The 14599-nt window shown below is 53.7% G+C and overlaps 1 protein-coding gene across 1 annotated transcript in view; it reads left to right on the top strand.

Annotated features, from left to right (window-relative positions):
- PLXNA2 (plexin A2) overlaps positions 1 to 14599 on the top strand; it is a 208286-nt gene that overhangs the window by 18169 nt on the left and 175518 nt on the right. The window contains exons 2-3 of the mRNA XM_054176319.1: positions 6518 to 7773; positions 9166 to 9348. Of these exons, the coding sequence (XP_054032294.1) occupies positions 6586 to 7773; positions 9166 to 9348 (1371 nt within the window). The 5' untranslated portion in view covers positions 6518 to 6585. The remainder of the gene's footprint in view (positions 1 to 6517; positions 7774 to 9165; positions 9349 to 14599) is intronic.

Raw genomic sequence — 14599 nt, 5'->3', positions numbered from 1 at the left:
CAGCTGGGTGTAAGCCACAGATGTTGTCCTGCCTGAGATTTGCCGGAGTGCTCCCTCGGAGGTGGGGAGGATTTGGTCTGTGCTCAAGGGAAGCCTCCTTGCTGTGTCCCAGGGATGGTCAGAGGGAGCTGTGGCTGTGTTTGCTTGTCACTGCTGTCAGGGCAGAGTAGCCCTGCTCTGGCTGATCAAAGAGCTCATCAATAGGAGCACACCAAGCAGCTCTAAACCACTCCCTCACACATACTTTACTCCAACCTTTTATGTCTGGTAGGTCCCTTTTGTGTTTTCCATCAACTGAATCACCGAGTGTCAGGTTGGAAGAGACCCTCAGGATCATCTGGTCCAACCTTTCTAGGAGATAGTGGAGTTGAGCTGAGCTGGCCCAGCAGCCTGGCAAGCTGGACACTGCCCAGTGCAGGGCAATCCACTGCTGCCCCTGGGAGCTGATTCCAGTTTCTGACTGTTCTCATGGTGACAAATTTTCTTCTGGATACCAGTCAGAATCTCCCCAGCAGGAGCTTGTATCCATCACCCCTTGTCTTTCCCAGGGGACTCCTTGCAAAAAGGGAGCCTCCATCACCCAAGTGCCTCAGGTTAGGAAAGATGTTGAGATGCTGGAAGGTGTCCAGAGAAGGGCAACAAAGCTGGGGAGAGGTCTGCAGCACAGCCCTGTGGGGAGAGGCTGAGGGAGCTGGGGTTGCTTAGCCTGGAGAAGAGGAGGCTCAGGGGAGACCTTCTTGCTCTCTCCAATTCCCTGAAGGGAGGTGGGACCCAGGTGGGGGTTGGTCTCTTCTCCCAGGCAAGCAGCACCAGAACAAGAGGACACAGTCTCAAGCTGTGCCAGGGGAGGTTTAGGCCGGATGTTAGGAAGAAGTTCTTCCCAGCAAGAGAGATTGCCCCTTGGAATGTGCTGCCCAGGGAGGTGGTGGAGTCCCCATCCCTGGAGGTGTTTAGGAGGAGACTGGATGGGGTGCTTGGTGCCATGGTTTAGTTGATCAGATGGTGTTGGGTTATAGGTTGGACTTAATGATCTTGAAGGTCTCTTCCAACCTGGTCTGGTCTACGCTATGCTATGCTATCATTATCCCCATTTCACAGGTGGAACAACCAAGGTCTATTCAGCAAGCCTTCAACAGACCCAAGAGTAATGCTGGGCCAGGTCAGGGTGCTGCAGGGAGCTGCCCAAAACACAAAGCTGGAGCTTCCTGCAGACCTATCCCTGGGGTTTTCTGCTCCTCTTTACCCCAGACCTGTTGAGATGTGTGAGCTGAAGAGGCAGATGGGGGGGTGGAGAGGTGGCTTATCCGGTATGTGTTGTATAAACAACATCTGAAGTCTGGACAATATGAACAAATTTTGTGCCTAATCCATGCAGTCGTGTTTGTTATCAGGGAAATGCCTTTTCATGGCTGGCTTTCGTTCCTCCCCTCCTCTTCCTTGTCCCAGGGCTGGAGGAAGCAATAATCACAATGCTGTATTTTGCCCTCTTAACTCTTTCTCAGAAAGCTGTGAAATACCAGCCCCGTGAATAAGCAGCTCCGGGGAAGTTGGGGACGCAGCTCCTGGCATGGATCCTGCCTGCAGCTGCCAGCACGGAGCTGGGGACAGGCAGAGCCAAGGGACAGCAGAGCCTGGAGGGGAGCAAAACTGCTTTGCAGCCTGAAATCCAAAGGGTTCAGTCTTAACACGGGTTGTAAAGGCTTTGGTGCTCATTAGAAAGCTCAGCGCTGCTGCCAGGCACCTCCCTGGTGATTTACAGTTTGCTTTTATTTGTCGTTAGAGTCGAAGTGTTCCACAATAACAAAGGGAAGGTGCTAGGAGCCTCCTCCTTGCTTTGCATTATTGCCCTGATTGCTTCACATCAAGCTGCTGATAGCTTCAGTTGGTGTCAAACTCTGGAGCAAATGGTTGAGTTTGGGCTGTTGCACCGAACCTGGGCTTGAAACTGAGGCTTATGCATCTTGGGCTTCCTGGGTGCCGTGGGTGCAGTAGAGGACACAGTCTCAAGCTGTGCCAGGGGAAGTTTAGGCTGGAGTTGAGGAGAAAGTTCTTCACTGAGAGAGTTGTTAGCCACTGGGATGTGCTGCCCAGGGAGGTGGTGGAGTCCCCATCCCTGGAGGTGTTCAAGAGGGGATTGGATGTGGCACTTGGTGCCATGGTTTAGTCAGGAGCTCTGTGGTGCCAGGTTGGACTTGATGGGGGAGATACAGGCTGGATGTTAGAAAAAAGTTCTATACAGAAAGAGTGATTGCACATTGGAATGGGCTGCCTGGGGAGGTGGTGGAGTCACCATCACTGGAGGTTTTTAGGAGAAGACTTGACGGGGTACTTGGTGCTGTGGGTTAGTTGCTTGGGCGGAGTTGGATTGGTTGATGGGTTGGACGCGATGATCTTGAAGGTCTCTTCCAACCTGGTTTATTCTATGTATGTATTCTATGTCTCTTCCAACCTTGGTGATTCTGTGATTCTGTGTGTGATGGGTGCTGAGGCTCCCAGCACCCTGCTCTGGGAATTCACAGAACCATGGAATTGTTGAGGTTGGAGAAGACCTCAGAGATCATCAAGTCCTAGAGCTCACAATCCCATCACCACTGCCACTAAAGTATGTCCCTAGGATGGCATGGATGGGAAAATCCTCTGCTCAGGGCTCCAATGTGCTAAGGATTCTCTTGTTGGAGAAAGAGGTAAGGTTGCTGAGAGCAGGGAACAACTCTTCTTCCCAGAGAGAGTTGCTGGCCATTGGAATGTGCTGCCCAGGGAGGTGGTGGAGTCCCCATCCCTGGAGGTGTTCAAGAGGGGATTGGATGTGGCACTTGGTTTAGTAGTCCTGAGGTGGTGGGTGACAGGTTGGACTTGATGATCTTTGAGGTCTTTTCTAACCTTATTGATTCTCTGAAAGGGACTTGTGCAACTTCTCTGCTGAGTAAGGGGAAATTGGGCAGCAGGAGGTGCATCTGGCTGCGCTGGGGTGGAGGAGGCAGAGCCGAGACCCACACTTGTGCTCTGAACTGGAAGCATCCTGGAGCTCAGAGATGCTTTACTCAGACAGTTTGGCTCAGGGCTTGTCTAATTAAAGCAAAACCCTCTTGATGACTTGTCAGATCTTCCCCCATGGCAGACCAGTGTGTCCTGAACACCACTTCTTTAAAGAGGGTAAACCACCGCGGCAGCTTGCACGGCTGGAAGGGTTGCACAGAAACATTCCTGATGGGCTCCAGGAGGGATGCAAACCCAGCCCTCTCTGTTCTCACTGGGAAGAAACTGGCCCAGCTCTGGGCTCTTTTCCCTCATCCCAGTTGGCAGCTGCAATCTGGAGCCAATGCAAGGGGAAAGGGTCAGGCTGGTGCAAGGGCGAGGTTGTTCCGAACGGATTGCTCTCGTATTTGAGTTTATAGAGTGCAGCCTGACCTTTGGGTGACCCTTTTGATAATGCTGGGGGATTTCTGACAGCCTGGTGACCTGCAGGGGAGGTCAGCAGCGCCAGCCAGCCCCTCTCCCTGCTCCTGGCCCCGCAGCAATGAATCTTATTTGACTATATAAAGCAAAAAGGGCAGAATCCACCTCCAGCTCTGAAAGCAATCACGTCCCTGCCAGCACAGTCATTGCTCAGGAGGCTTCATTCTGGGAGGCAGCTTCCCCAAACCCATGTGGCCTCAGGAGGGGGGGAAAAAAAAGCACAGCTGGTTTTATCTCCTGCTCTGTTCCCCTTAAGCAGGGTGCTTGGGCAGCCTGGTGGCCCCCAGGCTGGGAATGATGGGGGGACAGCTGGGAATGATGTGGGGACAGCTGGGAAAAGGCCCTGGAACTGGGATGCTGAGAGCCAGGGATGGAGCTGGTGGGGGTGGGGGGGTAAGGATGGCCTGGGCTGGTGGGGGTGGGGGTCATGAGGTTGGTGCAGATGCATTTGCTGTGTCTTGAAGGTGCCAGGGCTGCTGGAGCTGTCTCCTCCAGAAGGATGGAGTGTCCCAGTAGAGCAGGACCCAAGGGAACCAAGAGGATTAGGGCAGGCAGAGCAGTGCTGGCAAACGGGGAGGCTGTGTATAAATCACTGCTCATGAAACCAACCTTACCCCAAAAGAACAGATATTAGAATCATAAAATGATTCAAGCTGGAAGGGACCCTCAAAGGTCATCTTGTCCCTGCTGACTGCAAGGGGGGGTGGACATCTTTCACCAGATCAGGTTGCTCAGGGTCACATCAAGCCTGACCTTGAATGTCTCCAGGGATGGGGCCTCCCCCACCTCTCTGCAACCTGTTCCAGTGTTCCACCACCTTCGTTGTGCAGAACTTTCTCCTGATGTCCAACCTCAGTCTCCTCTGCTCTAGTTTCAAGCCCTTGCCTATAAACTCTTGTGAAGCATCGCACCCCGCAGCAGACACAGCTGCAGCGCTGCTGACACCAGAGCTGTCCCTCTGAGCCATCAGTTTTCCACAGGAGATTCTCTGTTTGCTTTTGCTTGAATTTTTCTCTCCCTTCCTCCCCTCCCCCATTTATTTTTCTTCATTATTTATTGCCTCTGTGTGTGCATAAAATGCCACTAATGACAAACCATGGTGCCCATGAGTGAGTGACAGCTGAAGGAAGAGAAATGACTAATCAGACCTCCTGAAGCCCTGTCACATGGAGATTCAAATGAGCCCTTTCCTCCCCCCCCCCCCCAATGAGAATCATGGGCATTTGAATAATAATATTATAGCCTCCATTAGGATGACAGTGGGGGGAAAAAAAATCAGCTCAGACCTGTGATTATTCCTTCAATCTAATAATTATTTAAATACCAGATAACTCCTTTCAGCCTAATTGAGGCCTTTCAGCTGCTTGGGTTTTTATTGTGTCCCTGAATTTACTCTCTCTTTCACCTTGTGTTACTAATAGCTTCAGATTGCTTTGAAGGCCACATTTGAAACTCCCTTCCAAAGGGAGGGAAATGAAAAAGGAGGAGAGGGGGGAAAAAAAAAAGCCACTAATGGTCAAATGGTATTAAGGAGCAGAGTTAAAGTGGCCTCATTTCCCTGTTTGCCTGCTGTTTAACTCTCCAGCTCTAGCCAGCCACCCCCCAAACTCCTCCACAGGGTTTCTGGTGATGTTTGGTGTCTGTGGCACTGAGCGTTGCTTGGCCAGAGATTGATAGAATGGTTTGGGCTGGAAGGGACCCTAAAGGTCATCCAGCTCCCACCCCCTGCCATGGGCATGGACATTTCCCACCAGGTTGCTCAAAGCCTCATCCAGTCTGGTCTGAAATGTTTCCAGGGGTGAAGTGTTCACAACTTCTGGGCAACCTGTTCCAGTGGCTCACCACCCTTGTAAAGAATTTCTTCCTAATCTCCAGTCTAAGTCTACCCTGCTCCAGTTTCAATCCGTTCCTCCTCCTCCTGTCACTCCCAGCCCTTGTCAAAAGTCCCTCCCCAGCTCTTCTGTAGCCCACTTCAGGTACTGGAAAGCTGTTCTGAGGTCTCCCTGGAGCCCTCTCCTCTCCAGGCTGAACAGCCCCAACTCCCTCAGCCTGTCCCCATAGGGGAGGTTCTCCAGCCCTCTGATCATCCTCATGGGCTCCTCTGGAGTTGCTCCAACAGATCCATGTCTGTCTTGTGCTGCAGGGAGCTGCACAGCTGGATGCATGCTCCAGGTGAGGTCTCACCAGAGCAGAGGATCACAGAATGTTAGGGGTTGGAAGGGACCTCTGGAGATCACGGTGAGCTCTCTCGGTCTGCTGGCCACAGCGGGTGACACGTTTTGCACCCACACGTTGTGTCCCTCTGACCTGGAGCTTCTCCTGCAGGGATGACAGAGGGCTATGAGTGGAACATCATCTCCTGACTCCTTTGTGTAGAATATCAGGCTCCAGACTGGCAGCATCTCCCCTGGGTGGGGTGCTGCTGGTGCTGTTCGGTTGCTGATCTAACCATGGGTCCCCAGCTTGGTGGCAACTGCTGTTCCAGCTGTGGAGTACCTTATGAAGAAGTGCAGCTCTGTGCTGCATGAGAAGCACCTGCAGAGGTACTTCAGGCTCTGGGGAGGGGTGGAGAGGAGATGCTGGTGGCTTTGGTCTCTATATGCTCGATGGACTTGCCTGCAGGAGGTTTCTTCCTCAGGTTTCCAAATGAGGTTCCAGAGGATTTAAAGGTAGAAACCAGCTCTCATTTCCTCTGCTGCTTCCAACAACATTCCCTGCAGGAGCCATCCTTTTAGCCAAGACTGCAGGCTGGTGCTTGGGGGTGTGAGCAGCAGGCTTTGTCTTGGTTTGGAGCTGATTTTTCCCTTCCCATGCCCGAGCAGAGTCAGTTAGAAAGAGCTCAAGCACAGGAGGCATTAGCAGGCAGAGGTCAAACCAAGTGGCAAAGCCTGGAGCCTGAACTGTTTACCAATAAGTTAGGAGACCTGCTTAATTCCTGTTGGGCTTACAGCCGTCCTCACTTTATCTCAAGGACTTTGTAATTAGAAAGCCTCCTTTGAATTTTATCTGCAGGGCACACAGGATCTAATCCTTCGCTCTGTGTCGCTTTTCTTTCCCCCAGAACCATGTGAGGGACGTTGCCGGGGCACAGGACACGCTCGGGGGAGACGAGAGTTTGCCTTTCCCAGGATGGAGCAGAGGAAGGCCTGGCCTCGGGTAGCAGACTCCGATGGCTGGGCGCTGGCTTTGCTCTGCCTCTTCCTGGCGTCCCTCTCACGGAACGTCTCCAGCAACGCCTCCTTCAACACTTTCCACTCGGAGAACCGGGACTGGACCTTCAACCACCTGACCGTCCACCGAGGCACCGGGGCGGTCTACGTGGGAGCTATCAACAGGGTGTACAAGCTGTCGGGCAACCTGACCATTTTGGTGGCTCACAAGACGGGTCCCGAGGAGGACAATAAATCCTGCTACCCGCCCCTCATCGTCCAGCCCTGCAGCGAGGTCCTCACCCTCACCAACAACGTCAACAAGCTGCTGATCATCGACTACTCCGAGAACAGGCTGCTGGCTTGCGGCAGCCTCTACCAGGGGGTCTGCAAGCTGCTGCGCCTGGACGACCTTTTCATCCTGGTGGAGCCCTCCCACAAGAAGGAGCACTACCTGTCCAGCGTCAACAAGACGGGCACCATGTACGGGGTGATCGTGCGCTCGGAAGGGGAGGACGGGAAGCTCTTCATCGGCACGGCGGTGGACGGCAAGCAGGATTATTTCCCCACCCTCTCCAGCCGCAAGCTGCCCCGCGACCCGGAGTCCTCGGCGATGTTGGATTACGAGCTCCACAGTGACTTTGTCTCCTCCCTCATCAAGATCCCCTCGGACACCTTGGCCCTCGTTTCCCACTTCGACATCTTCTACATCTACGGCTTTGCCAGCGGCAACTTCGTCTACTTCCTGACGGTCCAGCCGGAGACCCCGGAAGGCGTCTCCATCAACTCCGCCAGCGACCTCTTCTACACCTCCCGCATCGTCAGGCTCTGCAAGGACGACCCCAAGTTCCACTCCTACGTCTCTCTGCCCTTTGGCTGCGTCAAGGGGGACACGGAGTACCGCCTGCTGCAGGCCGCCTACCTCTCCAAGCCGGGCGAGGTGCTGGCCAGGGCCCTCAACATCACGGCCCAGGAGGATGTCCTCTTCGCCATCTTCTCCAAGGGGCAGAAGCAGTACCACCAGCCCCCCGACGACTCCGCGCTCTGCGTCTTCCCCATCCGCACCATCAACGCTCAGATCAAGGACCGCCTGCAGTCCTGCTACCAGGGGGAAGGCAACCTGGAGCTCAACTGGCTGCTGGGGAAGGATGTGCAGTGCACTAAAGCGGTGAGGACACTCTCCTGGCAATGGTAGCCCTTGAGAGCTGATATTGAAGCCTGGCCCTATGGGCCAGCAGCTTGCCGAATAGGGTTGGTCTTCCCATGCCTTGGATTCCCTGGATGCAGGGCAGCCTTAGAAGCTCCTTTTCCCCTTTCATCCGTGATCTTCTCAGACACTTGGTGGTGACAATGAAGGGAAGGGATGGCATTAGGGTTAGGGTACTGTGTCCAGTTCTGGGCCCCTCAGTTTAGGAAAGATGTTGAGATGCTGGAAGGTGTCCAGAGAAGGGCAAGAAAGCTGGGGAGGGGTCTGGAGCACAGCCCTGGGAGGAGAGGCTGAGGGAGCTGGGGTTGCTTAGCCTGCAGAAGAGCAGGCTCAGGGGAGACCTTCTTGCTCTCTCCAACTCCCTGAAGGAAGGTTGGAGCCAGGTGGGGGTTGGTTTCTTCTCCCAGGCAAGCAGCACCAGAACAAGAGGACACAGTCTTAAGCTGTGCCAGGGGAGGTTCAGGCTGGATGTTAGGAAGAAACTCTTCCCAGATGGAGATTTGCCATTGGGATGTGCTGCCCAGGGAGGTGGTGGAGTCCCCATCCCTGGAGGTGTTTAGGAGGAGACTGGATGGGTTGCTTGGTGCCATGGTTTAGTTGATTAGATGGTGTTGGACTTGATGATCTCCAAGGTCTCTTCCAACCTGGTTAAATCTATTCTATTCTATTCAAGCACATAAAGATTTGCAGCTTGCTGGAAGTGTTTGTTGTTTCCAACCTTAGGAGGTTGGAGTGAGGTGGGATTTGGTCCCTTCTCCCTAATATCAGGTGATAGAATGGGAGGAAATGGCCTGGAATTGTGCCAGGGGAGGTTTAGGTTGGAGGTTTAGGATTAGGGGTGGGATCAGCCCTGCCTGGCTGCTCTGGGGCTAGTGACTAACCTGAGCATGTTCCACACTTCAAGGCTGTGCCAGCACCACTGTGTGCCGCCAGCAGCAGGGCTTGTATGGCCTTCAAGGGAAGCCTTTGCTGATGTGAGCCTTCCTGCTCATGTTACCCAGCAGCTCTGGAAGATTTGGTTGAGAGCAGCTGAAATGAGTGGAACAGAGAGTTCCTGCATGGCCATGCAGCTGGGCTAAACCCATGAGAAACCTAGCAGATGGGGAAAACTTAAGGACCTAAGGTTCCTTCTCAACCTACCCAAGTGCATTTAGGAGCAGCTGCAGATTGTCTTGGCCCCAAGCAGTGAAGGGAACAAGGTTGTTGCAGCTGGCATGGCTGCTGGGCAAAGCACCTCGGTGGCTCCCACCCAGCTGTCACCACCATCAATTCTCCCTTCACACAACCCCAAGCATGTGGGGGCTGCCTCACGCTTTGTTTGACTCATGGCTGCCCCATCCTTTGTCTTTCCAGCCAGTCCCCATTGATGACAATTTCTGTGGCCTTGACATCAACCAGCCCCTGGGGGGCTCGACACCAGTGGATGGAGTGACTCTCTTCACCTCCAGCCGCGACAGGATGACTTCTGTGGCTTCCTATGTCTACAATGGCTACAGTGTGGTGTTTGTGGGGACAAAGACTGGCAAGCTGAAGAAGGTAAGGTGATTTACATGGCTTCAGAGAGCCAGGATTCATCTCTGGTGCATGGAGCTGTTGCTGTGCCTTATGGATTATTTTTGCCCAGTAAGAAACTGGGAGCCAGTAGGGAGTGGGGGGAAAAAAACCACCACAGGGTCTGGGTCATAGAGAGCCTTGCATTGGTGAGGCCAAGTCTATCCATCTGCACTCTTAGCACTGAGTGGTGTTGCTGCAGTTTCTGTTGAAGTGGAGAAGAGGCAGCAGAAAGGTGCAGCAGAAACTCTTCCAGTGTGGTCCTGGGAAAGGGACCAAAAAGGCCACACATTTCCCACTGCTCTGAGGTGTTCCCTTGCATGGGCTGAGGGCACCTTCCTGTGCTTCCAGCCAGCCAGTTCCTTCAGCAGCAGGGTGATAGAGGTCTCAGCACTGTGCCAGCTCCTGTGTGTGCTGTTTTGTCTGGGTTTTGTGCATTCAGTGAGCTGGGGAGGGGGGAGGGTCGGGGTGTGACTGTGGGGCTGATGCAGAAATGAAGTGTTGGACCACGCTGCCCAAGGAGGTGGTGAGGTCACTATCCCTGGAGGTGTTCAAAAAGCCTGGGGCCATGTTTTAGTGGCCATGGTAGTGTTGGGTTGATGGTTGGACTGGATGATCTCAGTGGGCTGTGCCAAGGTTGCTGATTGACAGTTAGAGGCCAACCTGCTGTAAGGGAGGAGCTGCCTTGCAGTTCCTGAGCGTGAGCCACCCTCAGCGAGTTGTATCCAAGGTCTTGGATCTTCCCTCCTTTTTTGACACACTGATGGGAATCTTGGAGTGGTTTTGAGTTGTTACCCAGAAATCCTGCTGCAGCTCCTGGGGGAGGCTGAGCTGGGAAGCTTCTCCTGATGGCAAAATTGCCGGTGGTGGAAGGTCATGCAGAGGTAGGAATGGGTTAACTTGGCTGCTGTTGGAAACCAAGCCTCGGGGCGAAGTCCTGCTGCTTCTCTCTGCCTCTTCCCTCCTGCTCTACCCTCTGACAGTTGGGTGATTGATCAGGCCTGGAAGATAACATTCCTCACCCTCTGCATCACAAAAAGTTGCCCAGGGCAAAGAGATGCTCCCACTGCTTCCCTCCTCCAGAGCAGCAGTGGGGGAGCTCCAGTGAGGTTTAGGATTTTGCAGTCCAACTGGGATTTCTCTCTCTCTCCCAGCTCTCTGAACTGCTCTTTAATAAATGGGGAGCAAGGTCTGGCCAGGCCCAGGCCCTCACCATCTGGGTGGTCCTCTCTGGTCCTCCCCAAGGGAGCTCCATCTTTAAAACGAGTGTGGAGATGGCCTTGGGCTGTGTAAGCAGAGGGGACCCCCCCAGCACCACTTATTGGTTGTTGGAGCTGGAGCTGCAACTAGAAACCAGCTCAGCAGTGGGTGCAGAAGTCTGCTCCAGCTCCAGCAGAAGCACCTTTGGAGATGCTGCCCTGGAAGCTGCACATTAACCTGGGATGTGACTGACAGCTGCCTGGAAGGCAGACCCTGCCTCTTCCTGCCAGGGAAAGGGTTAACAAAAGCAATCAACAGCAGGTTGTTAATTTTTTTTCCTGTGTCCTTAAGCAGCAGGGAATTTCTTCCTCATCTCTGCAGGAAGATACAAGGACAGGCAGATACTACACTTGAATGTCTGCATCATTTTAATTACATCAGCTCATTAATATTCATCCAGCACTTCACCAAGTGCTGAGCAGCAGTAAATTAGCTGCCTCCCTGGTGCCTCTGGGGTGGCAGTGGGGCAATATTGAGCATGAGGAAGAGGGGGCTTGTAGGCAGAGCCCCTCTGCTCCCTGCCCACCTCTTCCCATGGCACAGGGGGGCACAGGGATGTTCCTGGCTAAATGGATGCGTGAGGTGCCCTCAGCATTACTGCCCAGGAAGATGGCAGCAAGGCTCCAGCCAGCCTGGTGCTCCCTGTTCCCAGTGTGAGGGGTGGGTGGGGAGGTGCCTCATAGCCTGGCAGATAAGGACCTGGGGGTGCTGGTGGACAGCCAGCTGGACATGAGCCAGCAGTGTGCTCAGGTGGCCATGGTCACCAGCATCCGGGCTTGGATCAACAGTGCGCCCAGCAGGGGTAGGGCAGTGATTTGTCCCCCTGTACTGGGCACTGGTGAGGCTGCATCTCAGATCCTGGGTTCAGTTTTGGGTCCCTCACTCCAAGAAGGACATTGAGGTGCTGGAATTGGCCCAAAAAAGGGCAACCAAGCTGGTCAAGAGTCTAAAGAACAGGTCTGGGGAGGAGCAGCTGAAGGAACTGGGGTTGTTGAGCCTGGAGGAGACTGAGGGGAGACCTTCTGGCTCTGTGCAGCTCCCTGAAAGGAGTTTGGGGGTTGGGGGTTGGTTTCTTCTCCTTAGTATCAGGTGACAGAACAAGAGGAAATGTCCTCAAATGTCACCAGGGGAGGTTTAGGTTGGTTATTAGGAATTCTTTCCTGCAGGGGTGGTCAGGGATTGGCACAGGCTGCCCAGGGAGGTGGTGGAGTCCCCATCCATGGAGGGATTCAGGAAATGTGTGGCCATGGCATATGATTTAGTGGCCATGGTGGTGTTAGGTTGACAGTTGGCTCTTAGAGGTCTTTTCCAACTGAAGCAATTCTGTGACTCTGTGATTCAGAGGCAGTTCCAGCCAGCAGCCTGTGCCTGCTCTCGCCTGGTGTGCACTGTCCCACCCCATGAATTATGGAGGCTTACAGCAGAAGCAGGCTCTCCAGCAGGCTTTAATTCCCTGTGCTGTTCCAGGTTTAACACCTGCCTTCTAAGCTATTCATTCCCATCCATGTCCTGGGCCAGGAGGAGGTCTGGGGAATCCTTCACCCTCTGTTTGAGGCAGTGCTGACCAGGCAGTTAGGTTCATCTCTCAGCAGCTTTATTCCAGGCACAGCAGCTTTTCCTGGCATTCCAAGCACCCTCATTTCCCATGCATCAGAGCTGCCTGCAGCTGATGAGATCCATGCCTCCTGCTGTCATTCTCTGTCCTGTCCTCTGCTGCAGGGGGCTGGGGAGGGTGTTCTCTAGCTCAGGGTTCTGTCCACACCTTCAGTGACTCTGCCCTGGTGCCACACGTGAGATGAGCTTAGGCACGGCCCAAGGGAGGCCACGTGAAGCGTGGGAAGCAGCTTTGCATGGAGCTGTGTGGGGCTCTGGGGACTCTCCCTGCAGAGCCAGTGGGAACTTAGCAACAAGTTGTCTCCAGTTTTGATGTGTGTTCCACGAGCTGATGTGCCTCAAAGGCAGTGAAGGGCTCAGGATGCCCAGGACTGTCAATGTTTCCCCCTCTCCTCTTCCCCAAACGTGAAATGAGGCTGGCAGGAGTCTCCCCACCTCTCCAAGTGCCAGAGATTTGGATAGGAGCCTTATCTCCTGCAGCTGCCCACCTTGCACAGCTCCCCACACAGAGGTGAGTTACCCAAGAGCTCTTCCCCCTCCCACGGCCCTTGATTAACTTTGGAAACAAGCTGGTGGCTCAGTCTGAGGCTTCAAAGACAAAAGTGTGGCTGGAGGAGAGAAGTCAGGCAGCCAGCTCTGAAATCTTTCACGTTTCTCTGTGCTTCCCCAGCGAGGATTCATTACTGAGCATGCTGCAGCCTTATCTCATCCATGTCCTCCTGCCCCTCAGCTATTCACCTAACCTCCTCCTTCATGCTCCCTGGCAGAGCAGCTGCTGCTGCTACAGCCTCTCTGCTCTGCAGGAGCTGAATGCTGAAGGTCCCCAAGCCCCTGCCTGCCCTGCTAGTCAGGGGTAAGCTGCACCCAGAGGCAAGATGCACTCTTTTCACTGCAGCCTAGTTTTTCCACCTGCAGAATGGGACAACTGAATCCTTGGGCTCAGTGGTGTGAGGAAGTGGTGCCTGAGGAAGGAATAGTAAAACAGCAGAGTGTTTGCTGCTGCAGTTGTCCTGCTTTGGCTCAAAATGAGTTTAAAAGAGCCACAGATGTGGTGCTGAGGGCCATGGTTTTGCACCAGGTTTGGTAGAGTTAGAGAATGGTTGGACTGAAAGGTCTTTTCCAACCCAAAGGTTCTTTTCCAAAGGTCTTTTCTGTGACTTCATGACATCCCTGCCTGCACTCTCCAGTGCTGCCTAGCTCTAGTGTCTTTGGTTTCTCTGTTTCTTGGGTAGATCTGAAGTCCCCAGAGCAGCTGGGCATTAAGAGGAAGTTCTTCACCATGAGGGTGGTGGAACACTGGAACACTGAACACTGTCCCAGAACACTGGAACAGGTTGCCCAGGGAGGTGGTTGAGGTCCCATCCCTGGAGACATTCAAGGTCAAACTTGATTGGGCTCTGAGCAACCTGCTCCAGCTGGGGAGGTCCCTGCTTACTCCAGGGGGGTTGGACAGGATGATCTTTGAGGCTCCCTTCCAACCTGCTGAATTCTGTGATCCCTGCTCCCTTCAGCAGCCAGTGCTGGCTGATGTGTAGAGGAGAGAGAGAAGTTCTCTGTCTGCTCAGAAGCAGCATGGAGCCCATGGCAGTTCCCCCTGCAGCTTGGTGGTGCAGCTCTCCTTCCAAGGTCTCTCTGCTTCATTGCTGGTGGGTTGGGTTGGAAGGGGCCCTTAATAGGTAGAGCTGCTGGGAAACCTGTAAGCCAGACCCTCCCCATGCATCTGCCTTTAAGAGGAGCCCCTCTGAACATCTCCAGCCTAATTTTCACCCCAGTCTCAGCATCTGCCAGGCAAAACACATCAGGAGAGTTCCGTGGATGCCGTTTGCCATCAGGAAAAAGACAACTAGCACAGCAGTGCTTAGCTGGAGGCCCTATTAATAGCAGCCCTAATTATATGGCTGCAAATTTAATTCCTGGCAATGATTAGTGTCAAAATCAAAGGCATCACACATCAATATTGATGGCATTGTATGAAGCCCATAAACAGAACAAGCAAGGAGACACATCTCCCCCCCCTCCACCACCACCACCCCAGCAGTTAGTTGCTGTTTACTGCTGCATTAATGTCTTTGCTGATGTTGCTGCATGAAAGCTGTTTGCTTGCAGGAATCCCCCATTCTGAAGGATTACCTGCAAGGCCAGGTGGGGAGGGCCTGGGCTAGCTGTCTGCAGGATGTCCCTGCCCGGGGCAGTGGGGTTGGAGCTGGCTGATCTTTAAGGTCCCTCCCAAGCCAAACCATTCTGTGACTCTGATGAAGAAGAGAGAAACCCTTTGAAGGGTTTGAAGGACTGCTCTTGGTTTCCATTTCATCTCCCATCCCTTGTGCAAATCTCCCCACTCATTTCTCCTGCCCAGGGCTGC

The sequence above is a fragment of the Dryobates pubescens genome, chromosome 35 (assembly GCF_014839835.1).
Source record: "Dryobates pubescens isolate bDryPub1 chromosome 35, bDryPub1.pri, whole genome shotgun sequence".
Classification (NCBI taxonomy): Eukaryota; Metazoa; Chordata; class Aves; order Piciformes; family Picidae; genus Dryobates; species Dryobates pubescens.
The sequence above is the reverse complement of the archived record's forward strand: the minus strand, read 5'-3'. Positions and strand labels throughout refer to the sequence as shown.